We start from the raw sequence: 26421 nt of genomic DNA, 5'->3' as shown, positions 1-26421 counted from the left end.
AAAAGTCGGCCCTTTCTACAGGGGAACTGAACTGAAAATGAAACTAATCTAACGAATCTTGTCTTCAAAACCAGACTCCATTGACAAAAATAGTAATTTAACCTCAATGAACACAACTCTACCACTGCCTTGATCAGTTAGTTTCTTTGTGTTTTTATGTGACGTTGGTGAATCTGATCAACCCCTTTATAACATCAAAATCATGTTCAGCGAGGTAAAATTACTGTGTATGTCAATGGAGTCAGGCAGCTTTCACTTCAGTTACTTGTCAGAAAGGGATTTATGTTTCGGAAGTACTGGGAGTATGACTGGATAAATGAGACTTGGATTATACTGCAAAAAGTGTGTGAGAGATTTTAAGATGTTTTGATATAATTTTGCTGATTTTAGTCACCCCTCACTTTAAATCATCAAGACTTTTCTTTTTTCAGATTTTTCATTTACTGTGGAAGCATGTGAAAAAAACAGTTTTTTCCCCCACAAAGTAAATGTAACAAGGGTCAGGTTGTTATTTAAATGTGCATTTTGGTGGGTGGAGTACTCCTCTAAACATAAGGATCAAATTAAGCAGTCCCATTATACTTTCTGCATCTCTGCCTCTATTATCTAATCTCCTCACACTCATACAAGTGGGATGTTTTCTCAGTGCACAGAAGGTAGCAAATCAAAGCAGAAGAGTGGTGAGGGAGCGCATGATGTTACAATACATGACTTCAGTCTAATTAAGTCCTTCAGCCTCTGAATTTCGGTTGGGCTGGTGCATAAGTGCAGTGTTGCCTTGTGCAGCTTGAAGAGCACCACTACACAGCCATCTCATCTCCTAAGCAGTCCGGCAGACTCTCTGCATTCAGCACATTTAAGAGTCGAGCGGCATTGTCAGCCCCCACTCCCTCGCCCTGCCCCCAGCTGTCCCGGTCATCACTCTCATCTGTGTTTGACTCGTACTCCGACCCGATCCCCGACTCCCTAAACCGGAGCAGCTCCAGGGCTCCCAGGACCTGCTCCCCTAGCAGCGAGCTTTCATCTGGAGCTCCGTCGCTGGGTGTCTCCCGTGTGTCCTGGCCCTGCTCCTGGCTGTCCGGCCCACGGGACGAGAAGCGGAAGCACTCGAGGCGAACCCCACTGCTGCTGAGCCCCAGAGGGCTGGCGTCGGTTCCCATGGTGCCTGGAGAACAGGGCCCCGGGAGCGTGGAGACCCAGGGACTGTCACTAATCTGGGCCTGGGATTGAGCTGCAAAAGTACCCATAGATGAAGAAGAACTGGGAGGCTTGGCACGGAAAGTGATCTCCAGAAGACTGTCCTGGGAGCCCACTGAGGACAGAGAAAACAAATCAAAAGAGGGAAGATGAAACACAACACGGAGATAATTGGTAGTTATCACATGTAAACAGAGATACAAGACATGAGAGGAGAGGTTGCAGCAAATCCAAAGGAATTATATGGAGAGGGGAGTGCTGAAAGAATTTGATAATTCATGACTATACGGCAGGATTGCCACTGGCTAAATGCAGGGAACGGGGAGCAGAGAGCAGTACTGAATCCTCTGAGAGGGCTGCCTTCGGATAATTAATTGCGTGTCAGAAGTGGATAAGAAAAGAAGCCGTAGCGACAGGAAGGAGGCTAGGAAAAAAAGAGATGAAAGGAAAAGCAAGAAAAGCAGAAAAGGGTGATTTTATAACAGAAATGAACAGAGAAGTAAACAAAAATTAGAGGAAGATTAAAGGCAACCAAATGAAATAAAATATACACTTTAAATGAAAAAGAAAGCAGTTTTCCACTCACTAGATGTTAACTGGCCAGCAGCTTTGAGCTCCAGTTCCTGGATCTGTTTGACCAGCAGGGAGATGTGTTGCAGCAGGTCGGTGTTCTGCTGCAGCAGCCTCTGCACTCTCGCCTGGGCTTCAGTCCGTGCACACACCTCCACCGACAGCTGCTCCTGGAGCACATGGACCTAGACACGCCAACACACACACACAATTCCCTCATTAAAAGGGAACCTGCTAATTGAATTGCACAGTGACTCTTACTTTTGCTCAAAGTTTTACTCTTTAATGACGTAAAGGAAAGGCTCTGGTTTCTCCAGAGGCAGTATTAGACGAGACAGACTGAAACCAACACATCAGCATTATGAATCAACCTCTGCCAATGAGATTGGCCAAAGTGAGCTGCGAACGCTAAAACTCAAGAAAGATTGGCTTTAAATCTTCAAAGACCCTGAAACCACAGCTCAGGCATATTTAATATGATGTGAAACTTTTCAAAACTTTGTGATATTTTAGAGGAATAAAAGAATTTAATAACCCCAAATGCTTCGCCACATCCAATTAAATACGCCTCTGATTGAAAATGGAAATAGCACATCGGTCTTTTATGTGCTTGGAACGTTTTGTGTCAAGCATCACAAAGTTTTCCAATAATTTTAATTGGGGGGATTTTGATGTGCATCTTAATAACATTTGAAGTTCTAATTGTTTCTTTGGTTGTCAGGCGCTCATCAAACAAACAAGCTCTCCAAATTCAGTTAATTTTTAATTTAATCTTGTCTTTGAGTACTATGTTTTTTGCCATACTAACGGCACGGCTCGAGGGATGGCAGTGTCAGTCAGACATCGAATTGTCATTTTGAAATATCTCAGCAACTCTTGAATTAATTTCTGTGTTTTGTAGAGAGATTAATGGTTCCTAGTGGATAAATACCTCTGACTTTCATCAATTTAGGATATGTTTCTGTGTTTTAATCCTCAATTTTGATTTTGATGAAAGGCTTTGCACTTGAATTGATTCAATAAGCTGTAAATACCATATAGACAATTGCAGCAATCAGGAGTTTCATCAGGAACAAAACAAACGAAAAAGAAAATGCATTATTAAATAGCCATCAGTACCTGCTCTGAAGCTGCCAGCGCCTGCTGTTCCTGCTGCTGCAGTTGTTTCTGGAGGAGATGGACCTGGTGCTCTGCAGAGCAGGGAGCCTCTCCTGCAGACTCACCCAACACAGAGGCTCCATGGATGGGGGAGCTCAGCAGGAGAGATGGGTCATCCAACACCTAAAACAGAGATAATAGTAATTTGTGACTCTCTCTGTGACTTGTAATGGCATCAAAAACTTCAAGTAACTGTGCTGTATTTGTTTTTGTTTTTTTGCTGGAGTGATTATAGCCAACATGAATATACAGGAACAACAAGTTCCATTTTTAGTAATTCAACTCATCACAAGAAGAAGAGTCTCCAACTTAATTGCTATGTCATCCTTGAACGGTGCAATTCAAAAACCTAAACACCAAAAAATAAAAAAATACCCAAACCAAAGCAACAGAAGAACAAGAATCCAAATGCTGGCACTGTAGGTTTCTGTAAATACCTTACATTTGCACGTTAGTATGTAGCTATGTTAAAGCTTTACTGTGGTGAATGTGTGGTTATGTTTAGACACAAAAACCACTTGCTTATGGTTAGATAGAGATCATGTTTTTACCATAAAACACCCAGTTTTGGTGGCACAGTCTAAGCAGGAATTGCAGCGATGTCTCAATAAAATAATAGCCACTTTTTGTGGACAGCTTGCTGCAACCCCCCCCCCCCCAAAAAAAAACAACAACAACAACAAAAAAAAAATTGGGAGCCTAATAACCCACTGCAGACACAGCAATAACTTGCTAAAACACAACTTTTTTCTTCGTTTTTTCATGTAAAACAGTGGGCTGCAGCTTGGCTGGTGTCTTATAGGTACTACGTCACTTTAGAAACTTTGAGAAGATATGGATAAAATGTGCAAATGTAGCATAATCCTGTTTTGCAGAAACATACAATGCCAATATTTTCTTCTAGCGAGCTGGCTGAAGAATATTTCACCATTTTGAATAATGTTAACAAAAAAGGCATAACACAGCAAGAGTACATGTGGCTGTGTATGGGCAGTAGATGGAGAAAAAAAAAAAAGGAAAGTATAAGGTAGGATAGCCAACAATCCTGAATAATGGAGTGAAAAGTAAAACATCCTGTGAAAAGTTGTGTGTAGTAACACATCTAAAGAAGCTGCCAGTCTCAGCTTCTCGGGGGAAGAGACAGTGAAGATCTGCTGCACTGGCAACAGCAGGACTGTCTCCTTTCATACTCAAAAAAAAAAAAAACACAGTTGGACCATCACTGGAGATTATTATTTCTTAATATATTTAGAAATGCTGTGACGAAGCCTTAAATGTTGCCATCAAATCCAACATTCGATGCCACTTCAGTTAGTGATCTGAGTTCAAACATTTTTCCAAAAATAACTTGAGTTTCTTTGTGGTGTGTGTAGTGCCGCTGGTGGACAGGGTGATGTGTAGTGAGCTTTAAAGGCAGGAGAGAGATCAATGCTATATCCCAGTGTCAGGTTGTATAAATAAAAAGTAAATAAAGACGGCGTTGTATTTCACACACCAAAGGAAGATCAATAAAGATGCTGTAGTTGCTCTATTGAGGCTGCTGTTGATGGAGGATTATTTATTGCTGCCAGCTTCTGTGATGGATTGTAGCACCTGGTCTTTAAATTTAGTTAAAGTAACAGATTACATTTACTCTCCTTACTGTAATGTAACAATACTCTAAAATCATTTTTTTGTGTTATACTTTTTGTTATAATTATACTTTTTTGAGTAATTGACTCATGGATGGTTTACTGAACAGGCCTATCAGTCACAGGCTCAGGGGCCCAAAGAGTTAGGTCCAGACCCCTGGCCTACACCTGCAAAATGTCTCTCAAACTGACGCATACTGACCAGGAGGAGGCTCAAAATGACCAAAAAGAGATTCAAAAAGATCACAATAGAGATGCAAAGGAACTGCAGAGTGACACAAAATATCTAAAACACAGACAAACACATCACAGGGAGACACAAAACAACACAAGGAGACACAAAATGACCGTAAAGCAACAACAAAACGTCCAAAAAAGACACAAAAATACCTCTGCGTGAAGAGTGTGTATGACTCCAACAGGCCTCTCTTTTTGTTACATTTGACGTATGCTGTAACTGTATTTTTTCTTTTTTTAAAATTGTTTAAATTTGTATTTCATCCTTTCTATGTTTGTAACTTAAAGTACGGGTGCAGTTTGGGTTTATTCAAGGGGCTAAGAACCCCCTGGTGGTTGTAGCCAAAAGTGCATATGAGGATTTAAATATGTTTATACCTTTTGATAATTTAACTTATTGCCTTGTAGGGATACAAGAATGTGGACAATTATTATGACTTATTAACGACAATATCTGTTTTCGTCAGGGGAAAATAGATCAATAATCACAGAAGACATTCAGTGTTGGATTTGTAATTATTAATTTATTTTACAAAGTCTCAAAAAAAACCTGTAGTTCAAGGCAGGATTACAAAGCTTCTGAAAGGGATGCAGAGTGCTCGTTGGTACAGCCTGTATAAATTAAGCATTAAACATTAGATTTCCTTTAGATGAGTCCCCAAACTCATTGTTCAACTGTGCCTGTGACTTTAAGAGATGTCCGTGTTTCTTTGCTAAGTTGTGACAATGGCAATCCTCACTTGTGGATTTACTATCCAGTAGGTTTAAAATCCTGTTCAATCAATTATCCAATTAGAACTGCTCACCTGTTGTAGGTGGACTCTGTACGTATGTGTGCGCCTGTTTGTCTTTGCGCTGCTTGACTCTGATGAAGACACAGAGGTGCTGAAATGTTTGCACTATTTGAGGCTGTGAACTGATCAGTGAGCTCCAGTCCTTTGGAACTTTCACCTGCAGTTCAGTGCGTGAGGCCTTTCTGCTGTTTCTGACTGTTAATCTGTGTCACAGTGACGGGTGAACACGTCTGGAAACTCTGAGGAGCACAGTGTGGCAGAGAGAGACTGGATGTACTGGCACTGAGAGGCTGAGTGGACCGGATGTGACGCTTTGAGAAATAACAAGCAGAGAGGCTGAAGGAGGAGCAGATTATGGAGGACTTCACTCTACACGTGCACTCAGACAGGTGAGTACATCAAACTTCCTGTGAACGTAGCCTTATGTGTGTGCAGACCTCAAGTTCTTTGCTTTAATGTTTGTTTTTGTGGCTGCAGCTGCTGTGGACTTTATATGCGCTTTGTCTCTATACCTCTGTGTTGTCTGTTATGGAGGACAAAAGATGACCTAAGAATCAATCAGTCAAATAAATATATAAATAAATCCAAAAATAAAGTAATAGAAACATTTAGAAATTAATACAGGAATAAAATACATAAATACATATGGAAATAAATACAGGTAAAAAGAAATACTGGAAAAAATAAATAATTATAGAAATAAATGAATTAATAGATTTTAAATAAATACAGGAATAAATAAAAAATACAGAAATAAATTAATTTATAAGTACAGGAATAAATGAATACACATGGAAATGAATAAATAAACGTTAAATGAATACAGGAATAAATAAATACATTTGTCAATAAATTTAGGAATAAATAAAAGATAAAGAAATAAATATAAAAAAGACTGGAATAAATAAAAAGGGAAATCATTTATAAATAAATGCAGGAATTAATGAAGAATTAAAAATGCTTAAGTAAATAAATGAATAAAGACGTAGACATACATATTGAAATACATACATAAATGCATAAATACATTTTTTAAAAAGTTAATAAACAGGACATAATATCTAAAATGCATTTCTTCATTTGCACACCTACATTTACAGTATTTATTTCTGTATATCTGTGTCTTTATGTTAAGGAGGTTGAAGGGCCTAACCACTGAATTAATATTAATTTCAACATATATTTGGAATTTTTTATTGATACATGTGTCATTTTTCATCCTCCACAGTCTGCCTGTGTGATGTTTTATGCTGCTGCTGGTTCTATGAGAGGTGTTAGGCTATTTTATTCTGGTGGTTTTATATTGTTGCACCCGCCGTGGTGTCCGCTTGTTATTTAGTGCTGGTCTGTTTGTTTAATTGTGTGAGTTTGTCCTCCTCTCTGTTTTTTTCTGGTGAGTCGACACTGAGGAGGGTTGTTGCATAATAAATAATTAGCTGTACACACAAGCTGCAGGTCAACATCTATAGAAAAGGAATATATTGTGTGTTTGCTCATCGGGGCTCTGTGGTGTTATATGTATGGACTGCAATGAAATGTTAATTCTCTGTATTTTGTTGTGTAAATGTCTTTTTTAATCAAATTGTGTATATAATACATTACCACATTATGTTTACTCAGAGTACATTTGAACTTGCCTACATTCTACCCGACTTACTACTATTGACTACTACATGAGCTTTCAGACCTTTAAATCTTTTTTCTGCTGCCGTCGCACAAACTGTAAACACAAAACTGACATATCCTCACACCTTTTTAGTTGAGATGGCTAATGTGGTAGCAGACTGCTGTCTTATTGAGCAGGATTTATGTGGAGTTGTGTCAGATGAATGCAAGTTCAAAATTCACTCTATATCTAATATCTATAACATTTGGTATACTATATATTTACTGCTCATAGCTCTGTTTATGTCTCTACCTGCTCCTGTTTCAAACTGGGATTTTGTCTTTTAAAAGACATGCACTTTGACTGAGGATCCACAACACAAGCATGACAAATGACACATGCATTTCGCTCTAATCATGTCAAAGAAATGCTCTAAAACACAGTGTAGCGCTATTGATCTAATCGTGAAGTTGTTGTTTTAATGGTGACTGAATCAGTGGAAATCTATAAATAGTTCTGCAGATTGACTGGATGGGCGGCTGTCCATACAGGAATTATGACTCACACAATGATGTTAGAGTGCTGCTGTGGGGAGAGCAGCCATGAAGGACACGACTTATGTGTGGTATATCTGAGATCGGAGATCTATATGGTGGACTCTCAGGGGCATTCATGGTGAACTGTGAAGGACACTTGACCTTCAGATTGTAAACAGAAGTAAATCTGCATGTGTGATCTGGGCATATGAAATGCTGCCGTGCTGTTTGACTGTGGCAAAATTGGAATTAGAATTAGATGCAGTATTCATTCAATTCAAACTAATTAAGTGCTCCTATAGCTCACAAGGCCACAGAGACTTGGCTGCAAAAAGACAAATATCAGAGCGCCGCATGTTCAACATCTCAGGATTAGCAGAGCAACGCTAGAAAACCCATTTATGTTTTCATTAATAAACCATTTGATCACATCAATATTGAAGAACTTTGTGGAGCTTTTCTTCACAAACAAGCCTTAAAGATGCCACTGCTGGCTGCGCTGTACAGCCCTCAGTGGCTTTTTCTGATCTTCACACGGTTCCTTATGAGGCCAAACTTTAATCATGACCCTCTGTGGGCTGTGAGCCTCCAGGAATTATTGCCAAAATACACACTGTTTCTCCTCAGATGTTTCTTCTGAGGGAATCAATTCATGTAAACGCAGCAAAGATGAAGAGAGTGATCTCATAGCATGTTTGTGTCAAGTCTGGATGGAAGGTGTAACTCTGATAAAGCAGCTCAGTAACAGGACTAATGTAGTGCAATTTTTTTGCAAAAATACATTACAGGGGATTTTAATACGAATTTATGGGAGATAACAGGAATTAAATGGAAATATAGGGGTTATTTGCTCAGGCTTTATTCACTTTGTTATGTGTAAGCAAACTTTTTACCATATAATAAGCAAGAACAATCCATTAATAAATAAATTAAATAAATCGATTAACTTCAGGGATACAGATAATGTAAAATGTGTCATGTGGTGATTTAACAAGCTAACAAGTTAACTAACTGGGAAAGGTACTTTGAAAATTTGAGCTGACAGTATGGGTTGTGTGCAAACTTTGGGTTTAAGGTAGGGATGTCAAAAACCTTTTTTAAGTGTGATTTATCACAGAATTTCTATAATCACAATTAATCACATTTTTCAATCACATGTTTAAAATTCACTTATTTTGCTATACAAAACAATGTAGACTAAAACAGTGCAGACTTCCATATAAACACAGGAAAGTAATTCTTACTAGATTGTTTTGATTAAAACTGCATCGGATAACCAAAGCGGATATGTCTGTAAAGGGGAAACTAAGTGGTACCCACAGAAGCCATTTTCATTCAGATATCTTGAGGTCAGAGGTCAAGGGACCCCTGTGAAATGACCACGCTGTTTTCCCATAGGAACGTTATTCCGCCCCCTTACTGAGAAGCTAGCATGGCATGGTTGGTACCACTGAATTCCTCAGGTCTTCTAGATTCATATGGCACAGTATGATCACTCTATCTTTAAAACTCAGCCCAGCTTCTGAACTTCTGAACGTTAGTTTAAAGTGAACAATCAAACTACATCCTATATATACATTTTTATTTATTTAATTATACTTTATACTGTGCACACTGTATACATCTTCCTAAATAAATAGAAGATTTTTAGAGAGTAAAGTCATAATTTAATGAGAATAAAATCACACTAATTCAAGAACCCCCCCCATCCCGCCTGAAAATAGCAGTCAGCTAAGTCTAAAAATAATGACCCAACATTGCCTGACACAGTACATAAACCTGTGCTTGACCCGTTTGTTTTGACTCTCTCCCTATATGAACTTTGTGACTCTTTATGTAATGTCACCTGACTTTCTGGCAGTAAATCTGTGATTTTTTTGAGTGATTATTGAGTTTACATTATATTACGACTTAATATTATGACTTTTTTTCTCAAAATCTCAGATCCCCCCCTCACCTTCAACGTGGCTTTGATACTCTGTCATACTTGTCAATTATGAACACACGCTGTTGTTTGGTCTTCTGTGAAAGTAAAGATTTTTATCTTTTAGACTGTTGATAGCACAAAAGAAGTGATTTATAAAAGTTGTTTTTAGTTTTGGGAATGGTGAGGAGCATCTCCTGACACTTTCTTGTGTTAGGACAAAATAAATAGCAGATTAATAACCAGTGGAAATGAAAATGTGTTTGTTACAGCCCTATATTTTGGTGGCTGTGACACACAGAGTGGAGCCATAAGCATCCATAAATTGCACTTTGCAGGGTCGGCTTCATCTCTGCAGGGCTAACAAAACCCCTGTTTCTCTAATGGAGTGAGAAAATAGCGTAAGCTGTGTACTCTACCTTCTCAGCGTTACCAGGGGCCTCGTCCTTTTTGCTTTTCTCCAGGTCAGAAGAAGAGACGCATTCAATGCTCTCCTCTGTTGTGGCTTCAAGGTCGGTATCCTCTGACAATGCAAACCTCTTCTTTGCTGCAGAGAGACCAGATGCATACAACAGGGAACGTTCATGCATTTCTTACTTTGAGCTTTATAATTTGCAACATATCTGGAGGCAGTGACAGTGGCAGCAGCCAAAGAGCTGGCAGAAGCCTACACACAAGCAAGGTCTTTGATCAATGGCTCACACAGCTCACCAAAACACATCTGCAGCTGCAGCAGGGCGAGCGGCAGTGGTGGATAATGACATCTCCTCTCAGGGATTTTGTTTGTGAGGGAGAAAATGAAGAAGAAAGAGGCCAAGGGAATTTGTGTGTTGGTGTGTGAGGAGAAGAAAGGAGATTGTGTGCGAGACAGAAGGAGAATGGGAAGGAGAAAGATGGGAGGGGGAAGAGGACAGGATTTGTGGATGCAATTTTATGTTTGAGTCACCTGGCATTGCCTCCGATTCTTCCGCCTTTCCCTCCTCATCCTCCTGGTCATCGCTTTTCTGCTGCAGGGTCAGCTGGTGACACACATCGAATGCCTGACCCACTGTCCGCACGATCCTCATGGCCTGAGACTGTAAAGGAGGACACAGAGGAAAAGTGTGTGTGTGTGTGTGTGTGTTGAGAGCAGGGGCGGGGGAAGCAGCAGCAGCAGGGGCACAGCAAGGGAGGATGCAAAAATGAAGGGACACAGTAGGGGAGAAAATGAGGTGCCAGAGGAGTTGCTCAGTAAGAAAAGTGGATAGATGAATGAGTGTGTGTGTGTGTGTGTGTGTGTGTGTGTGTGTGTGTGTGTGTAAAGAAAAAGAGGATGAAAAATAGTATCAGGGAGAAAATGTGGGGAGTTGAAAAATGAAGACAGAGGGAAACAGGAGGCGAGAAAGAGACCAAATTAAAGTCAGGAGATATTATGAGCACAGAGCATCACCTGCTTGTCCTTGTCTATCTGCTCTGCATACATTCTGCTGTCATAGTGACGGATTGGTCTATTTCAGAGGCGAGTAACTCTGAATGCGGAGGGAGTGAAGATAAAGTTTGTTGTTATTGCAGGAGGCTCAGCAGGTGTGTCAGCATCATCGGGTCATCTATCAGGGACAATTTAACTTACAATAATGCAAAAATGAGCAAACATTTGCTTTAAATGGCACAAAAGCCATTTTTTCTGTCAAAAAGCATCTTTCTTTTATCCTTTTTATTTTACTGTTTGCATATCTAGTATAGTGGAATATTTCTTTAAAGGGGCAATTAACCCAAAAATTAAAAAATACATATTTTTTCCCCTAACCTGTAGGGCAATTTATTAAATAATTCTTCTCACTTTATTTTAAGGAGAATTATCATCCAACACCTGCAGTCTGGCCTGGATGTTCAGTTTTATGCCTCCTCGCCAGCGACAGGCCAAAAGCATTATGTTTTCAGGTTGTCTTTCCGTCTGTCTGACACATTCTTGTGAACACAATATCTCAACAATGCCTTGAAAGAATTTCTTCAAATTTGGCACAAACATCTGAGTAGACTCAACAATGAGCTGACTACAATTTGGAGGTCAAAGATCATGGTCACTGTGACCTTTCAGCCATCTCATTTTCGTAAAAGCAATATCTGAAGATGACCTTGAGGTAATTTCCTCAAATGTGGCACATACATCCTCTTGGTCTCAAGAATGTACTGATTAGAATCTGATGGACGGAGGTCAAGGTTGTTGTGACCTCATACAACATGCTTTTGACCATATCTCAAGAACCCTGGGTGTCCACCTTTAAACTTTGCTAATTGTATAGATATTCTGTATGTTAAGCATACATATTGTCACAGACATGGATGTAAACGGTTACTGAAACCTAAGTGGTGCACGGAGGCATACAGCTGCGTGGTGGTATATCTAGTTTCACACAGAAATAAAATTTTGACAAAATCTCGCCTGTAAATCATAGGTCAGCGGGTACCAGAGCTGATGCAGGACTGTACTTTTAGGACCACAAGTCGAGTGCCATCTAGAGAGAATGCAGACATCTCTACAGCTGATATCTCTAACACTGCAACTCGCACCAAAACAATCTAGACTGATTAATAGCACTACAGGTAAGAGGGAAAATATCTATTTTAGATTTTGGGGTGAACTGTCCCTTTAAGTCGTTTTTCAAGCTAAGCTATGATACCATTCAGTGCCTAGTTACAGTTTCCCATTTATGAATATTTGCTGCTTTTCTTTGTCTTATGTGATAGTAAACTGAATATCTTTGGGCTTTTGGTCGGACAAAACAAGTGATTTGTTGATGTCACCTTGGACTTTAGGTTATTGTGACTTTAAATCAATAATGAATACAATTATCAGTTGTAGCCCTAATTTGTTAGCCCTAATAGTCACTAAAGGCTTTTACAAGTTCTGGAAAAATCAGCTTCAATATTGTTGTTACATCAGGTAAAAAATTATTTTTATTAAATCAGGTTATCACTGTTTCACAAGCTGAACTCTTGGCAAGAAAATTCAATGTGGCCTTAGAGACACCGGCACTTCTCTGATTTCAAGGCTTCTTCTTCCCCTAAAGCCTTAATATGCAGTCTAGTGGCAGCTTCCTAAATCCACTGGAATTAAGCTTTATTCACCCTGTCCTTCCCCCATCTCAGTAAAGGTAGGTTTTTGTGTTTTTTATATTGAATGGTGGCAGAAGCGAGTGTTGAAATAAATGTATTGTCACCTGCTCAGTCAAAATGTCAAGGTAACTCAAGCCTGAAAGCAGTTCAGTCAAGTGAAATGGCTCAAAAATAACACCGGAATAAAAATTGATTATTTTCGCTCCATCAATAAAAAAAAAAATCATTTGGTTTTAAAATTGTCAGGTTAAACTATCAGCCCTCCCCAAGGCCAACCACAAAGGGCTCTGTTGATGCACTGAGCTGACATCTGAGCCCTGCTGGGCCGCAACAGTCTGTGATGAAAATAAATCAAATCTCCTCTTATCAGCTGGTCCATCTCCTCCTACTCAGCACACATGCTTGGTCTGCAACACCCAGATAAGGCGCCGTGGCCCCGGGGAGGGAGTCAGGCACCACTAGCCGTGTCCCTGACGATGTAGTGGGTGTTAGTTCGGCACTGGTGAAAATGTCTTTGAGCGCTGAGTGAAAAAGCCCCTCTTTTCTCTTCCCACCAGGATGATTAGTATTCAGCTTCACTAAGTCACTGTCAGTCTGGTATCCATGGTGAAGGGATGGGAGTCAACCTCACTGGTGCTCTGTCTTTGTCATGGAGGCAAAAGAAATGTCTCTGCTTGATATGCAGATTTGAGGGGATGCATTTTAGCACAAAAGACGAGGTGTTTGACCCTGAGATTAATTAGTCACATGTGACGTCCTACAGGTTAATACATCAGAGAGCCAACGGGCCTAATGTCATCATTAGATGCTACATGCAGAGCATGGGGTTGAAAACAAAGTGTAAATATTGACTGGTTCATAGATGTTTGCAGATAAAGTAAAAAAACAAAAAACTTTGCACTTTTGTTCATGTTGTCAAGACCTATGATAATAATGCCAAAACCAACAGTGTGTCCGTCTCTTAATACTTTGCAGCTTCCCCAGCCGTCATTCATTCAAACTCACTGAATTAAGACATTTTGGGAAACATGCCAATGATTTCTTGCGGAGAGTTAGATGAGATGATTGATACCCCTCTTGTGACTTTAAGGGAAATATAAAGCTACTGCCAGCAGCTGGTTAGCTTAGTTTAGCACAAAGATTGGACACAAAGGAAAACAGCTAGCCTGTCAAACGTAGACAAAATCCTCTGAAACAACTTGTGCAGTATAGTCCAAGTCTCATTTACCCAGCTGTATGCTCAGTACTTCTCAAACACATGGATTATCAGCAAAACTTCAGCATCAAAAAACCAAACAAAAAGTGGAACTTATCTATGCTCTATTCAAAGCAAGACCCCACTGACAGAACAGTAATTTTACCTCACTGAGCTCTGGAGCTGCTGGTCCACCACTGACTCGATCAGTTAGTGTGTTTGTGTTAATGATGTGAGTTCAGTATTTTAAAGGGTGGCTTGAACCTTACACAATGAAACTAAGTGACTAACAGATGGAAGCAGCAGTAGACCAGCAGTTCCTGTGTTCAGCGAGGTGAAATCACAGTGTTATCTACGGAGTCTGGCTTTGAAGGGAGCATGGATAAATTTCACTTTTTGTTCTGTTCCCCATCAGAAAGGGCCGTCTGTTTGGGAACTACTGAGCAAACAACTGGATAAATGAGACTTGGGTTATACTGCACAAGTTGTGTGAGAGTTTGTAAACAGATGTTTTGATATAAATTTGCTGTCGTTAAATGCGGACCCCTATGACTTGAATTCATTATGAATTTTCCCGACTTTTGGATACTTCATTCACCAGTGGAATACTTGAACCTGCATTCAGTAATTGATATACAAATGGGCGCTTGGGGGTTAAGTATATCTTAAAGCGTTTTCAGTTAATCTGGAATAAACCTACTTTCCTCTTTGACTTGAAGACATTGCAGCGGAAAATGTTGCTCTGTCCATCTCTGGCTATGTAACTGAAGATCTTCAAGTCTTGGGCATCATGTGAAACATAGAAGATCCTGTTAAAAGGAAGACATTAGACAATATTTCAGTCAGTTGGTGGCAAGCTGCCTGATTATTTGCCTGATTATTGGGCTTTTGTCTCCTTGATTTTCATTTAATACCTACCTGTAGATGGGATCCTGTGTCACCAAGATTGTATTCTCATCCCATGACCAACCTTTTCTCTGTTACAGCACAAAACACATTGGGTTGACAGTGCCAAAGGTGTTTTTTTTTTTAATTATTATAATTCAAAAAGTCACACTTTATTAGACTGACCTTCCTCTTTTTGCGCAAAATCACTTTGACCGAATCAGTAGACACGACAATGTTGACCTTCTTTTTCTTTATATTCTTCAGCTTGAATTCATACTGTGAAGGAAAAAAAAATAACATTCAAAATTGGCAAAAAAAAGCAAAGTAATCCAAAAGTTAATTCGGCCCAAATCGATTATTATGCTACGAAGTGTGACTAGCATTAAGTATCACATGGGACCGCTGAGATGAATCTCTTTACACAAGATAAATGATATATTGAAATAGAGCGATGGGATCACGCAGACAGAAAGATATTTTTGACAATCTTCTTTGGGGAAATGTGCGATTGAGTAAACACTGTCAGTTTCTGTTTCTGGGAGCTGTTTAAGCTTTCAAAGGCAGACTTCCCAGAGGGAGGAAGACATGTGTGGGACACTTTCATCCCTTTCCGTGATTAATGCTTGAGCCTGCAGCCTCTGCCTCCACTGCAGGCTCAGACTCCAGATATCAGGGCCCAGAGATCTGAGAACGACCGGGATTTATATGAAATAACGTGCTGCGCTTTGAAAACACAGCGTCCAGCATCAGATGATTAATTGATCAGATGGAGTTCGGTGAAATCTTCGTTGGCGAACAAGCCGTTGCTTTCTCTGCGTTGACAGACTTAGCAGATATTCTCTGTCATCTTTTCTTTGGTTTGTGTAAAAATAACACCCCACCATCGTCTTTTATTTACCGCAGGATTGAAACCGTTTTCTCACGCTTATATTTACACTATATACTTTACACAGAATAAAGAAATGTCACAAAAGGTAAAGAAAAGGGATCATACCAGCGCACAAGTCATGTCTGGTGATTTTTAGCCCTTGTGAGTTTGGGGGCAGTTTGTCTTGCGTCACATCGAGCGGAAAAACACCTTATGAGAAGATTCAGTGGGCTCTTATTCCTTGTTGCATGCTCTTTTCTGATTAGCCTGTCTTCTTGCTGTGTGGGAGGTTTTCTCTCTTCTACGTGTTCAGGTGAAGGACACAACTCCCACAATGGGCGCTTTTCATTATGTTAAACTTTGCTTCCTCGTGTTCTCTGTCCTCTCGTACACTGATTGTTTTTCCCTCACTGCCATCGTGAAGGATCTTTCAAACATAGCGAAGATCAAGAGAAAAAAAGAAGCCGGACCCTAAATGAACCTGCATAGTTTTTCTCAAAACCTGAGCCAAGCGAACCATGGCAGCAGTTTTGGGTCCGAGCTCGATTTAAAAACATGGGTATCACAGTAAAACATAGCCATTTGTAACTCAGACAGAAATATTCTATATACATGTATATAAAACAGAATAACATTTCCTCTCACTGAAGAGGGCGGTAGTCCGGATGGGTGGACTGTAACACAACCAATTCATTATTTATGACATTACATGGACAATAATGTCAGTATTTGAAGCAACATTATGTAGCAATTTGGCAACCACAGAAGAGTGCAGCACCACTGCTGTAAAACATAGTTTTTGATGCCTGAGTGCTGATGTCTCCCCTGTCATAGGCAATTTGTTGACAAGCTGAGGGATGCACATGCTGTACTTACACTGGCAAAGATGTTGTGGGAGGCCAAACAGCCATGTCGACTGACAAGGCACAGTAATATTCAAGCCAGTCTACACAACTGCGGCACTAAACTCAAGTAGCAAGTAGCAAACGTACCTAACGTATCAGGGGAGAGTAATGTTATGCTGCTGAGATCAGGCTGTAACATGTAACCTGCTAAACCTCTGTCCTGATGGGCTGAATGGGTTTAATGTTTAAGGAATAACCTGATAACCATGATAACAGAGCCTACAACAATTAATTGCAGCAAATAAGTAATAAAGCTGCAAATGAGCAAAATACTCACTGGTCTAACAGCAATACAGACAGCTTGGCATCTGACTTTTTAAAAAACTTTCTTTTTTGCACACAAGATCATTTAAAAAATGCATACAGATACATAGGAGATACGCAGCTGGCTTTGTTTTAGTTGAATACAGGTGTATGCTGTAGTGTCGTAAAGCTGTACGCACTTCTTGTCAGAGAACCCAACCTGCTGGCCCAGTTACATAGTGCTGAAAGCAGGTGACTGGGGCGCTCTGTTGGATAGATGCCATTCTCCCTGTTGAAAGTTATGTACCATTAGATCGACCTAGAAAATGCTTTTTTAAGGTGGAAAAGCCACTATAAAAAGAGAAATTTGAGCGAACCCAACTCGATTCAAGAAATTATGGCCCAGTCCAGCCCGGCCAAAACCCAAAGGGTTAGGCCCAATCTTGTTTGGGCAGAGAATCAAAGCTCCACTTCCAATCCCTTAAGTGCACCTTGAGATAAGAGGGGGGTTTCTGGAGGAGCTTAGAGCGAGGAGACACAGATATATCCTACACATCTCTTCCTTGCATCTCTCTCTCACATCCTCACTAAGACATGAGGAAGAGACATGAGTGAGGGAAGTGAGGAGACACACTAAGATAATAAAAAGCACCCATTGTGTGTGTGTTATCCAGGCTAATGGTATGTCGTGCAGGGCTCAAAATACCACGTGCATGTGTACAGTAGTGCACGAAAAATTGGAGCTGTCCATGTAATTCTCATCCCTACATGTTCTGGTAGATGTAACTTTTTCTTGGCAACATTTTGTGCAGGGCTGCCAACTAAAGGTGCACTCCCACAATTGACACTTTTTACGCACTCTCATTAAACATGTCCATTTTCTCAAGCAGTGAAAAATAAATTTACAACTGATACCGTCGCAGGGCGAAAACAGGACACTGACAGCTTTAAAGTTTTTTCATTGCACGTTACTGTACTGGGTGAGTCACCTTAAATTGTATTTTTAAAATTAAATGAATAAATCAGTCAGAGGTTTGTTGAAATGTTCAATACAATCCTGTTCAGAATGATTCTGACTATGACCATGTAAAATTTTGAGTTGTGCTGCACATAGTTTGAGAAAATTTAAGTGAAAGCTCAAATTACAATATATAACATGTTGATAGTTTCCTCATATTTATACAGCCATGAAAATGAAAATGTTGCAGTGTTTGAATTTGGATTTCTTTTGGTTGAAGGCAGCTGCTTCCATGGAGGAAATACAGAGAAACAAGGAAAAATACACCAAATAATGTAGTAAAAAAAAAGAAAAAGTTTTGCTGCTGTTAAAATGATAGGGAAAAAAAGTATTCGGAGCCACGTAATATCAACTGGGACAAAAGGACCGTCCACGTACACTGCTGTCAGAGGGCACTGAAGTGGAACACAGGAAGTTCTTCTGCTCCATTTTCATGCACAACAGCCAGCGCCCCCAAGCACAACCGATGCTCTACAGGTTGTGCAAACTCACCTCTCCTCTTATCTCTAAGTCACTGAGAGTGCTTAAGGGCCAGTCATCTTTGAATATTCAGAGTCTGTCTCTCCAGAAGCAGAGACTCTTAATTACTGCGCCATTACAGCGCCCTCAAAGAGCCCTGACTCTTTTACAGACCTGCTTTTATGCTATCAACTTCAATCTCTTGCCCCCTCGTTTAATATCACTTTGTTTATTGTATTTGCATTTACGCACTGATTTGCCTCCAAATGCATTTTTTCTTATTCTGTTTTATTTAATCTCCTTCTATTTAATATTTTTGCTTGGTAGCCTTGAGAAAAAAAAAACATTCTGCAAACTCTGCTTTTAGATAAGAGCTCTGTAGCATAAAAGAAATTAATTAAAAATGTATTTAATGACAGATGAAAAAGGTACACATATTTGACCATCAAGGTCTTCAGCAGGCCTTGGATTTCCTTGTGCATTGTAACACCCCCCCCCCCCATTTGAGCTGCTGTAGCAAAAGCTCTTTTCATAATTCATTATGAGAAAAATTGTAAAAATCTGAAAATAATGTAAAATAATGTAAAAATTCCTAGATGATGTGTCAGCAAGGAAACTCAAACATGCAGCATCACTAAATCTTTGGCACTAGAATCGAATGGCCATGATGCTGCAGTGGACATGAGGGATCAGGATTAAGTGCTTCCTGGGACGATCTCCGATTGACTCAGTGACTTGGTTGTTAGATTAGATCCAACATCTGACAAGCAGCTAAATCCTCTTCTCCCTGTGCTTCTCTGAAACACTGCAGTGATGTGTAATGACAAGGCATCGCAGAGTTTCCAGCGGCCATGTCTCGTTTAACGGGGGCTGTTGTTGGTTTTCCGAATGGTATCACATAAACCTGCACGCTGTATGTCTCCTTAACGATAAAACCCGAGCTGCCTTGTGAGTTCTGCCGTGATTTAAATCACACCTGACAGCCCACTGAATCTGCCGAGTGTGTAGTTTTACGCAGACTAGTGATTTAAGTGGATGTTGAGGGGAAGTAAGGATCCCTCTTAGCACCGTGCACAAGGCACAACGCAAGAGAAGGAGTTAATGTGCATGCACCAGCATCAGTCACAGGGTCACTGTTAATGTGTGCGCACTGCTTTTTATTACAGAGGTCAGTGTGGTTCAGGAAAGTCACATTTTTAAGTTTTCTTACCCTGATTCTCCTCATTGCAGCGACTATCTCCATTCGGCTGCCGGGGCGACCCACCTCCAAACTGCCAATGTACTGCAAAATGTAAGAGAAAGGTTTTAAGACTGGCAGTTTGAGGGGATGAATGCTGCTGATTACTCGAGGAGCGCTGGGCTGGCAGATTGTTGATTGCTATTGTAGTTTGACAGCTTTTTCATACGTTGTTGGAAATATTCCTCCACTGAGAAGAAATTACTACACGCTAGAGCTGCAACTATTAGACAGTCCAAAAGAAAAAGGCAAATTTACTTTTTCAATCAGTTAAGTCAATTTTTAATTAAACTATCAAATATTTGATGTTTTAAGCCTTTAATTTTGAGAATTTGCCAGAGATGGGAGTAAGTCACTCGCGCACATGTCAAGTCTTGAGCTTCAAGTCTCAAGCAAGTTACTGTGGTGAGAAACAATTCGAGTCCCTGCTTTAAGCCAGTCTATAAACGTCAAGTCATTGCTCAAGTTAGCAAGTCACAAGTCATCTCATCTTAAATTCTGATGATTCAATAAGCTAATAAGTGAGCTAAAAAGACCAATTTTTCTAGGGACGGATGAAATTTAATGTTGTGACAGTCATGTCTCTGATGTTTGAGCTGCAGACCCTGCATTCCACTGTCAAAATATCCTTGAATCCAAATTTTATAGTTCTTGGACTGGATGGCTGCCTCATGCGTTGGTCTCTGCAGGTCTCTGCAGGTCTGCTGCGTCCTGCCAGGTTGCCAGGTTTGCACACAGTGCGCTAAAAATCACCTGATCATGTTTCAAACCCAAAAACTTAACTTCTGAATATATAGAAAAATGCAAATATTAAATTTTAAAAAATTTAAGACTTTGTGAGTAATCTTTCTTAATTCTAAGTCAAGTTTCAAGAGTCATCTAACAAGCTTGTAAATTGAATACTTTGGGGTTCTGGACTGTTAGAGACTGTTCATTATTTTTAAGGAGTGGGGGAGGCACCTTAGATATTTGTTTTAAGCACTAGGGAGTGACTTATGTTTTCGATTTGGCTCAGAAGTGGGACGGTCAACTTTAAATTGATGTTTTTTGTATTCATTTTAAATACCCCCAGGAATCCAAAACCTAGAAGTGGGTTTTAAAGTCAGGTTTTCCTTTTCAAATCTCCAAAATCACATCATGTATCATAGTCAAACTGTGAAATATGGTTATTTCGAGGAACGTTAATGCATTTTTCCACTGTCACTTAGGAAGGCTCAAGGAAAAGTATTTGTAGTTCCTGGTAGACTAATGATATTAAAAAAAACAAAAACACCCTGAAGTCACACCCAAGCCATCCCTTTACTCTGATAAAGTGCAGTCCCTTAGTTAGACAAATCAAGGAATCTGATGCAAACATTCTGGGCTCTCTGGAAACTCTGATGGGCGTTTTTCTCATTTTTTATATGTTTTCTAGACCATTTATGGAGAATTTTTTTTAATCAACAGTGAAAATAATCATTAGTTGCAGCTCTGTTACACTCAGACTGGTTTCGTTGGGTGTCTGAAGCCAAAGACATACATGCAAAAACTGAACTAGGATTCCTCTGCACTTATCAAAGGTTTATCATAAATTATACATGGCAAATAAATGATGTCAGCATTCATCAAGTTACCAGTTAAAGCAACACTTTTCATGCAAGTAAGGCAAAAAATATAAACATTTCGAAGTCATGCAAAGTGGACATACATCTAAAGTATCATTAGGTCGGGAAGAAGTACATAAACCAGTGGATGAATGTGTATAATGGTTGTTGTTACAGTAGCGGTGACATATCAGTGTTTGACACATACAGTAAAGATCCAGTGCTCCCATCACTGCCACCCACAAAGTATCTGTTGCAGAGGCTCCTTACCTTTGCCTCGAAGCAGACCCCATGCTTAAACACCTCGTCGTTGTGCATGGGGATCCTCAAATCGTGCGCGTCATCCACTAAATTGTACTTGGTTACCCCTGGCATCGCTTCAACGATAGCTGACTCGCTCCCGACTCCGGTTTTACGACCGCGCTAGAGCACCTGCAGATATGCGCATCTCCTCCGGCGCGGCTCCCTCCCTCCCTCTTTCCCTCCCTCCCTCTTTCCCTCTCTCTCTCTCTCTCTCTCTCTCTCTCTCTCTCTCTCTCTCTCTCTCTCCGGCACCCCGGAGGTCATCCGGGTTGAGGTGCTCCCGGTCGCGACGGATTGCTCGGTTGATGGATTTAATTTAGGCGCTGATCGGTGGTCAGTGTGTGCACTTACTGACCCCCTCACTCCGCTCTGAGACACGACGGAGAAGCAGTCCACACCGCCTCTGCCGACGCCGGGGTCCCGATGACGCACAGATCTCAGCACATGATTGTTTTTTCCTCGAAGCACCGCGGCACCAAACTGAGCTCTAATTCATCTGAGTGAGCGATCAATATTCCCAAGCAGTGGTCGCTTATTTGACACTAAACTGGGTGTTAGATCTCACTGATGAAGATGCTTGTAAAGACTCCATCAGCAGCTGCAGCCGGTGTTTGCTTGTGTGACATCTAGTGGCATCACAGGGAACAAACAATTCCCCAAATCACTGACTCCCAGTGGATTCCTGGAGTCCCCATGGGTCCTCCAGGGGCTCCTGGTTCCCTCCAGCAATATGAAGAATAATATAGACATTAATTTAAGTCAAACTCAGCAGAAGCGCACATCGAAAATCGTGTTTCTCTCACAAAACAATGAATGACAGCAGCCTCCTATAATTAACTGAGCAATGTGAGCTTATTACCTGCAGCTCCACCATAAAAAGGCGCACACTGAGGTGATCGCAAAGTGCTGACATGCTGACAGCTTTGACCTTTATTATTCTTCTGGTTGCCAGCTGCAGTTTGCTTCTTTAAAAGCATTATAAGAGCTGAAATTAAGGAGCAGAGCTTGAACAATGCAGTGACTTCTTTCAGGTCAAATGATGTGAAAATTGCAGTAATTTTGCAATATAGATAAAGAGAAGCTATAATTTGCTGAATGGGCATAGATTTGGGGTGAGGATGAATTCTAACCTCTGAATTTTTAGTGCATATGCACTTGCTCTGCAATCAGCTCCTATACAGGATTTCACTGTATTTTTCTTCTTTTGTCACATAGTGCTGCCATTTCTCTTTTGGAATTCTTTCTGTGTGTTTTTAAAGGTATTTTGACAACTGACATCATATTATAACCCTTTTGAAAACTGAGCAAATTGACTTGATTTCTTTCAAAAACACTGGCAGAGGGCAATGAGCACTGAAAAAAAGAAATGAGCCAATGATTAGCAAGAAACTATTAAAGTTGCTCTCATATTGTCATAGGCAGCTGTATTCAGTGCAAAACTCCCCCAAAATCCACCGCACATACCGGCATAGCACCACGCAGACATGCACAGTAAAAGTCGAGCTGGTGAACACAGTGGAGCTTTTGGCAGCTGAAGAGACAAATATTTCCCTCAAGAGTTTCCACTGCCCCCAAGTGGCCAAAAAAGAAAAGAAAATAGTTACTGCAGGTTTAAAAGATTGCTGATATTTGAACCCAAAACCCAAGCAAATAAACCCTTACTGCTGCTTCAGAAACTCAGTTTTACCATCCCTCTGCCCCCACTGCCTTTCTCTTTATACGTCCTTCTCCTGTGCACAAGCAAAGCATGATGGTGTTGTGTGGCTTGGGCTGAGCCACTTTGTTTTCCATTTGGAGAGCGAGGGCTGTGTATGAACACAGAGAACGGACAGCTAGCAGACCATAAAGAGATATTCACTGATGTAACAAAAAGTGTATTGGATGAGAATCACTGACTGCACCTTTAAGTTGACATGGTGAACTCGTTAGAAACAGTTCCTTTTTCATACATCCAACAGAAATGCTGCACTGGCATTCATTTGAGGTCATGTTTGTTTCCACCTGATAAATGGAGATCCAATATTCACTTTGCTTGCAGCTCTCTTTGGCTCTTTGTCAAATCCTTAGGGGAAATATTTAGCTCTTTAACTGCTAAATTCTCAACTGTGGTGATGTCAAAAATGATCAATATATCAATACATATCAATTTTTAATATTTAAAACTGTTTTAATATGACTCATAGTTATAGCCTTTTATATTTATGTGTCTGAAAATAAAAAACAAACAAACATTTTATTCCCTGAGTGTCAATTTTTCCCCGTGTTATTGAAAATGGTAAAGAATATTAATATTTTTCAAGGTACTGAATTAAAGTTAGAAACTCCATTATCATGACAACACCACTGAGTTCACCAGCTAGTTGCTGACTTTGCTGTTTGGTGCTCAGAAGGTAGCCTAAGTGACTTTTTATTTGCTGTAAACAGCTGCCTGCTGTGGCTAGAAAAGAGGCTGATGAGAACATTTCACCCGTAGACTGTTGGGAATAACTTTTGATTTCCTCAGATCTGAAGTGAATACTTTGTTTTTCCTCTCCTCTGTCAGTATAAAAGATTTTGTTGTTTTCTGACCAAACTTCGGTTGTTCCATCTGTCCAGCAGGTGGCAACAGAGCTCTTTGTAATTTACAGGAAGTAACCAAGCAGAGGACACAAAGTCAAACATCCACTATTATATATTCAGCGTGTTCCTTTTTACTCTGTGTCCTCCTTTATCATTTTTTGCAGCTTTTCTTTCGTTGACCTGTGTCAGGAAGCACTCAGTCTGATTGTTGCGCCCTCAGTGTAAAGCACAGAGAGACTCCATTAAGGCTCAAATGAACAGAGTGCTCTGTCACTTCAGAAAATCACCTCCAATCGCTTTTTATCTTTTGGGATACAGGTGCCCAGCCACTGTTTTTTGGGGGGACACAGTGTTCACTGAATTCACACTTGAACAGAACAGAAATACTGTGTCCGATACTTGAGACCTTTTTCTGTAAATTGTCTCATTTCAAGTAGCTGACGTGTCGCTGGAAGCATTCGGTTCCTGCAGCTTGAACGACGTGCCATCTTGGCCCAGCTGCTACAGTGGCTGGTGACACGACTTTCACGTGTTGCCAGTTTATTGGTTTCATTTGTGGTGCAGCACTGCCACAGCCAGAGTTGAAGCTTCTTGTGTCCAAGTGAGTTTTATTACAAGATGAGTAGGAGTGGATGCACGTGTGTCAGATGCAGCAATTATTTTAACACTTAGCGTTAGGTAAATGACTCATCTGCTGTTAAGTTGTTTTAGCTGGTGTGCAGTGAGGGTCAAGTGTGGCCTCAGGGGTATCTTCTTATCTCCATCTCAGCATCCCACTCGTCACGTGAGGAAAGAACTGTGTCTGTTTTTAATCTCTGATACAGTGTGTTATACAGTAGATGCACAGTGGGTGTGCATCATAGATGGACAAAGTTTCTCCCCTTGCAGACTGGTCTCACTCCCAGGGTGTCAAAATGTGCTTTTTTTAAACATCTGTATGAGATTGACGTCATTAGTAGACATTCAGAGCAACAGATGTAGATTTAAGAGTGGAAAAGTCTGTCTTGGGTGGGCGGAAGGGGAGTTGGGTAGGTCCAACAAGCACAAGACTTTGACCCAGGAGATCAGCGTTTGTGTCCAGTATGAAATTAAAGTCAACGTAGCCATAGCCACACTCTATGTAACACACCATTTGTATGCCTCCGCACCAGTGATAGCCGAGATCTGTACCGAAATAATACGATTGTCTAACAATGAGAAGGTTAGATCTTGGTGGTCATAGGTCAAAGGTCAAGGTACCTTGTGACCTCGTGTGTCTCATACTTGTGAGTGCAATATCTCAAGAAAAGCTTGAGGAAATTTTTGTCAGTTTTGGCACAAATGTTGTCATGGACTCATGGATGAATGGTTTAGATTTTGATGGTCAGAGAAAAAAGTCAGAGGTGAAGGTCCCTGTGACCTCATCAGTCTCATTATTGTGAATGTGATTTCTCAAGAACACCTTGAGGGAATTTCTTCAAATTTGGCACAAATATTCTCTTGGACACTACAATGAGCTGGTTATAATTTGGTGTTCAAAGGTCAAGGTCACAGTGTCCTCTCATCCATTTCATTTTCATGAAAGCAATATCTGAAGGTTGGCTTGAGGGAGTTTCCTCAAATTTTGGACAGACGTCCACTTGGACTCAAGAATGAACTCATCAGAATCTGGTGATCGAAAGTCAAAGATCAAGGTAACAGAGACCTCATAAAACATGGTTTTAGCCAAACCTAAATAACCTTGGGTGCCCATTTGAAACTGTGCGGTTTGTATAGATCTTCTGTGTGTGAAGCATCATTGTTTTTACAGACATGGATGTAAACTGTAACTGCAACTTCACTGGTGCACTGAGGCATACAGCTGTGTGGCAGTATAGTTCTGTTTTACCCTGCTTTGAAACCCCTGCTGCACTGCCTGACGGGCCCCACTCATGTGAATACGGCCTGAGGCACAATGGCACTTTGACCTAAATGCTATGGTCGTATATAAACACGCTCAGAATGACAATTTCAGCATTCTGATGTTAAGGAGATGTAATATTAACCCTGCCCACTATCTTAGTTTAACATGTTAGCATCTAACTTTAATGTACTTATTAGAACCGCAGAAAGTGCAGCTGAGGCTGAGTGTCATTAGCTATGCAGAAATTTGGTCAGAAAAAAATATTGGGCAACAACAATTTTTTTACCTAGTGCTGATGCTAGATGAAAAGTCAGAGGATCAATTATTACAGTTTATCCAGCAGGGAACACGAATGTGTGTGCGAAATTTCATAGCAATGCACTCAAAAGTCAAGACAATTCCTCCAGAACCCCAAATGTGATCCTCATCTTGGTGCTAGAAAAAAGGTAAGGGAAAGTCAGTTTGCTTCATCCTCTGGGGAACATGAATGTGTGTACCAGATTTCATGTCAGTCCATCTCATAGTTGTCTGG

At 40.4% G+C, this 26421-nt stretch overlaps 1 protein-coding gene across 1 annotated transcript; it reads right to left on the bottom strand.

The window, feature by feature from the left end:
- Positions 1-503: 503 nt before the first annotated feature.
- LOC121951899 (carboxyl-terminal PDZ ligand of neuronal nitric oxide synthase protein-like) lies at positions 504-21527 on the bottom strand. The gene is made up of 10 exons (XM_042498389.1): positions 21416-21527; positions 19536-19607; positions 15016-15108; positions 14863-14921; positions 14645-14753; positions 10600-10729; positions 10073-10200; positions 2887-3048; positions 1784-1952; positions 504-1312 (listed from the first exon to the last, which is right to left on the bottom strand). Exons 1-10 carry the CDS (start codon positions 21518-21520, stop codon positions 801-803), a joined length of 1539 nt encoding a protein of 512 aa, XP_042354323.1. The 5' UTR covers positions 21521-21527; the 3' UTR covers positions 504-800.
- Between the last annotated feature and the right edge of the window lie 4894 nt (positions 21528-26421).

This window comes from Plectropomus leopardus, chromosome 12 (assembly GCF_008729295.1).
Source record: "Plectropomus leopardus isolate mb chromosome 12, YSFRI_Pleo_2.0, whole genome shotgun sequence".
NCBI classification, from domain to species: domain Eukaryota; kingdom Metazoa; phylum Chordata; class Actinopteri; order Perciformes; family Serranidae; genus Plectropomus; species Plectropomus leopardus.
Note: the sequence above shows the minus strand (reverse complement) of the source record. Positions and strands in the feature narration are given on the sequence as shown.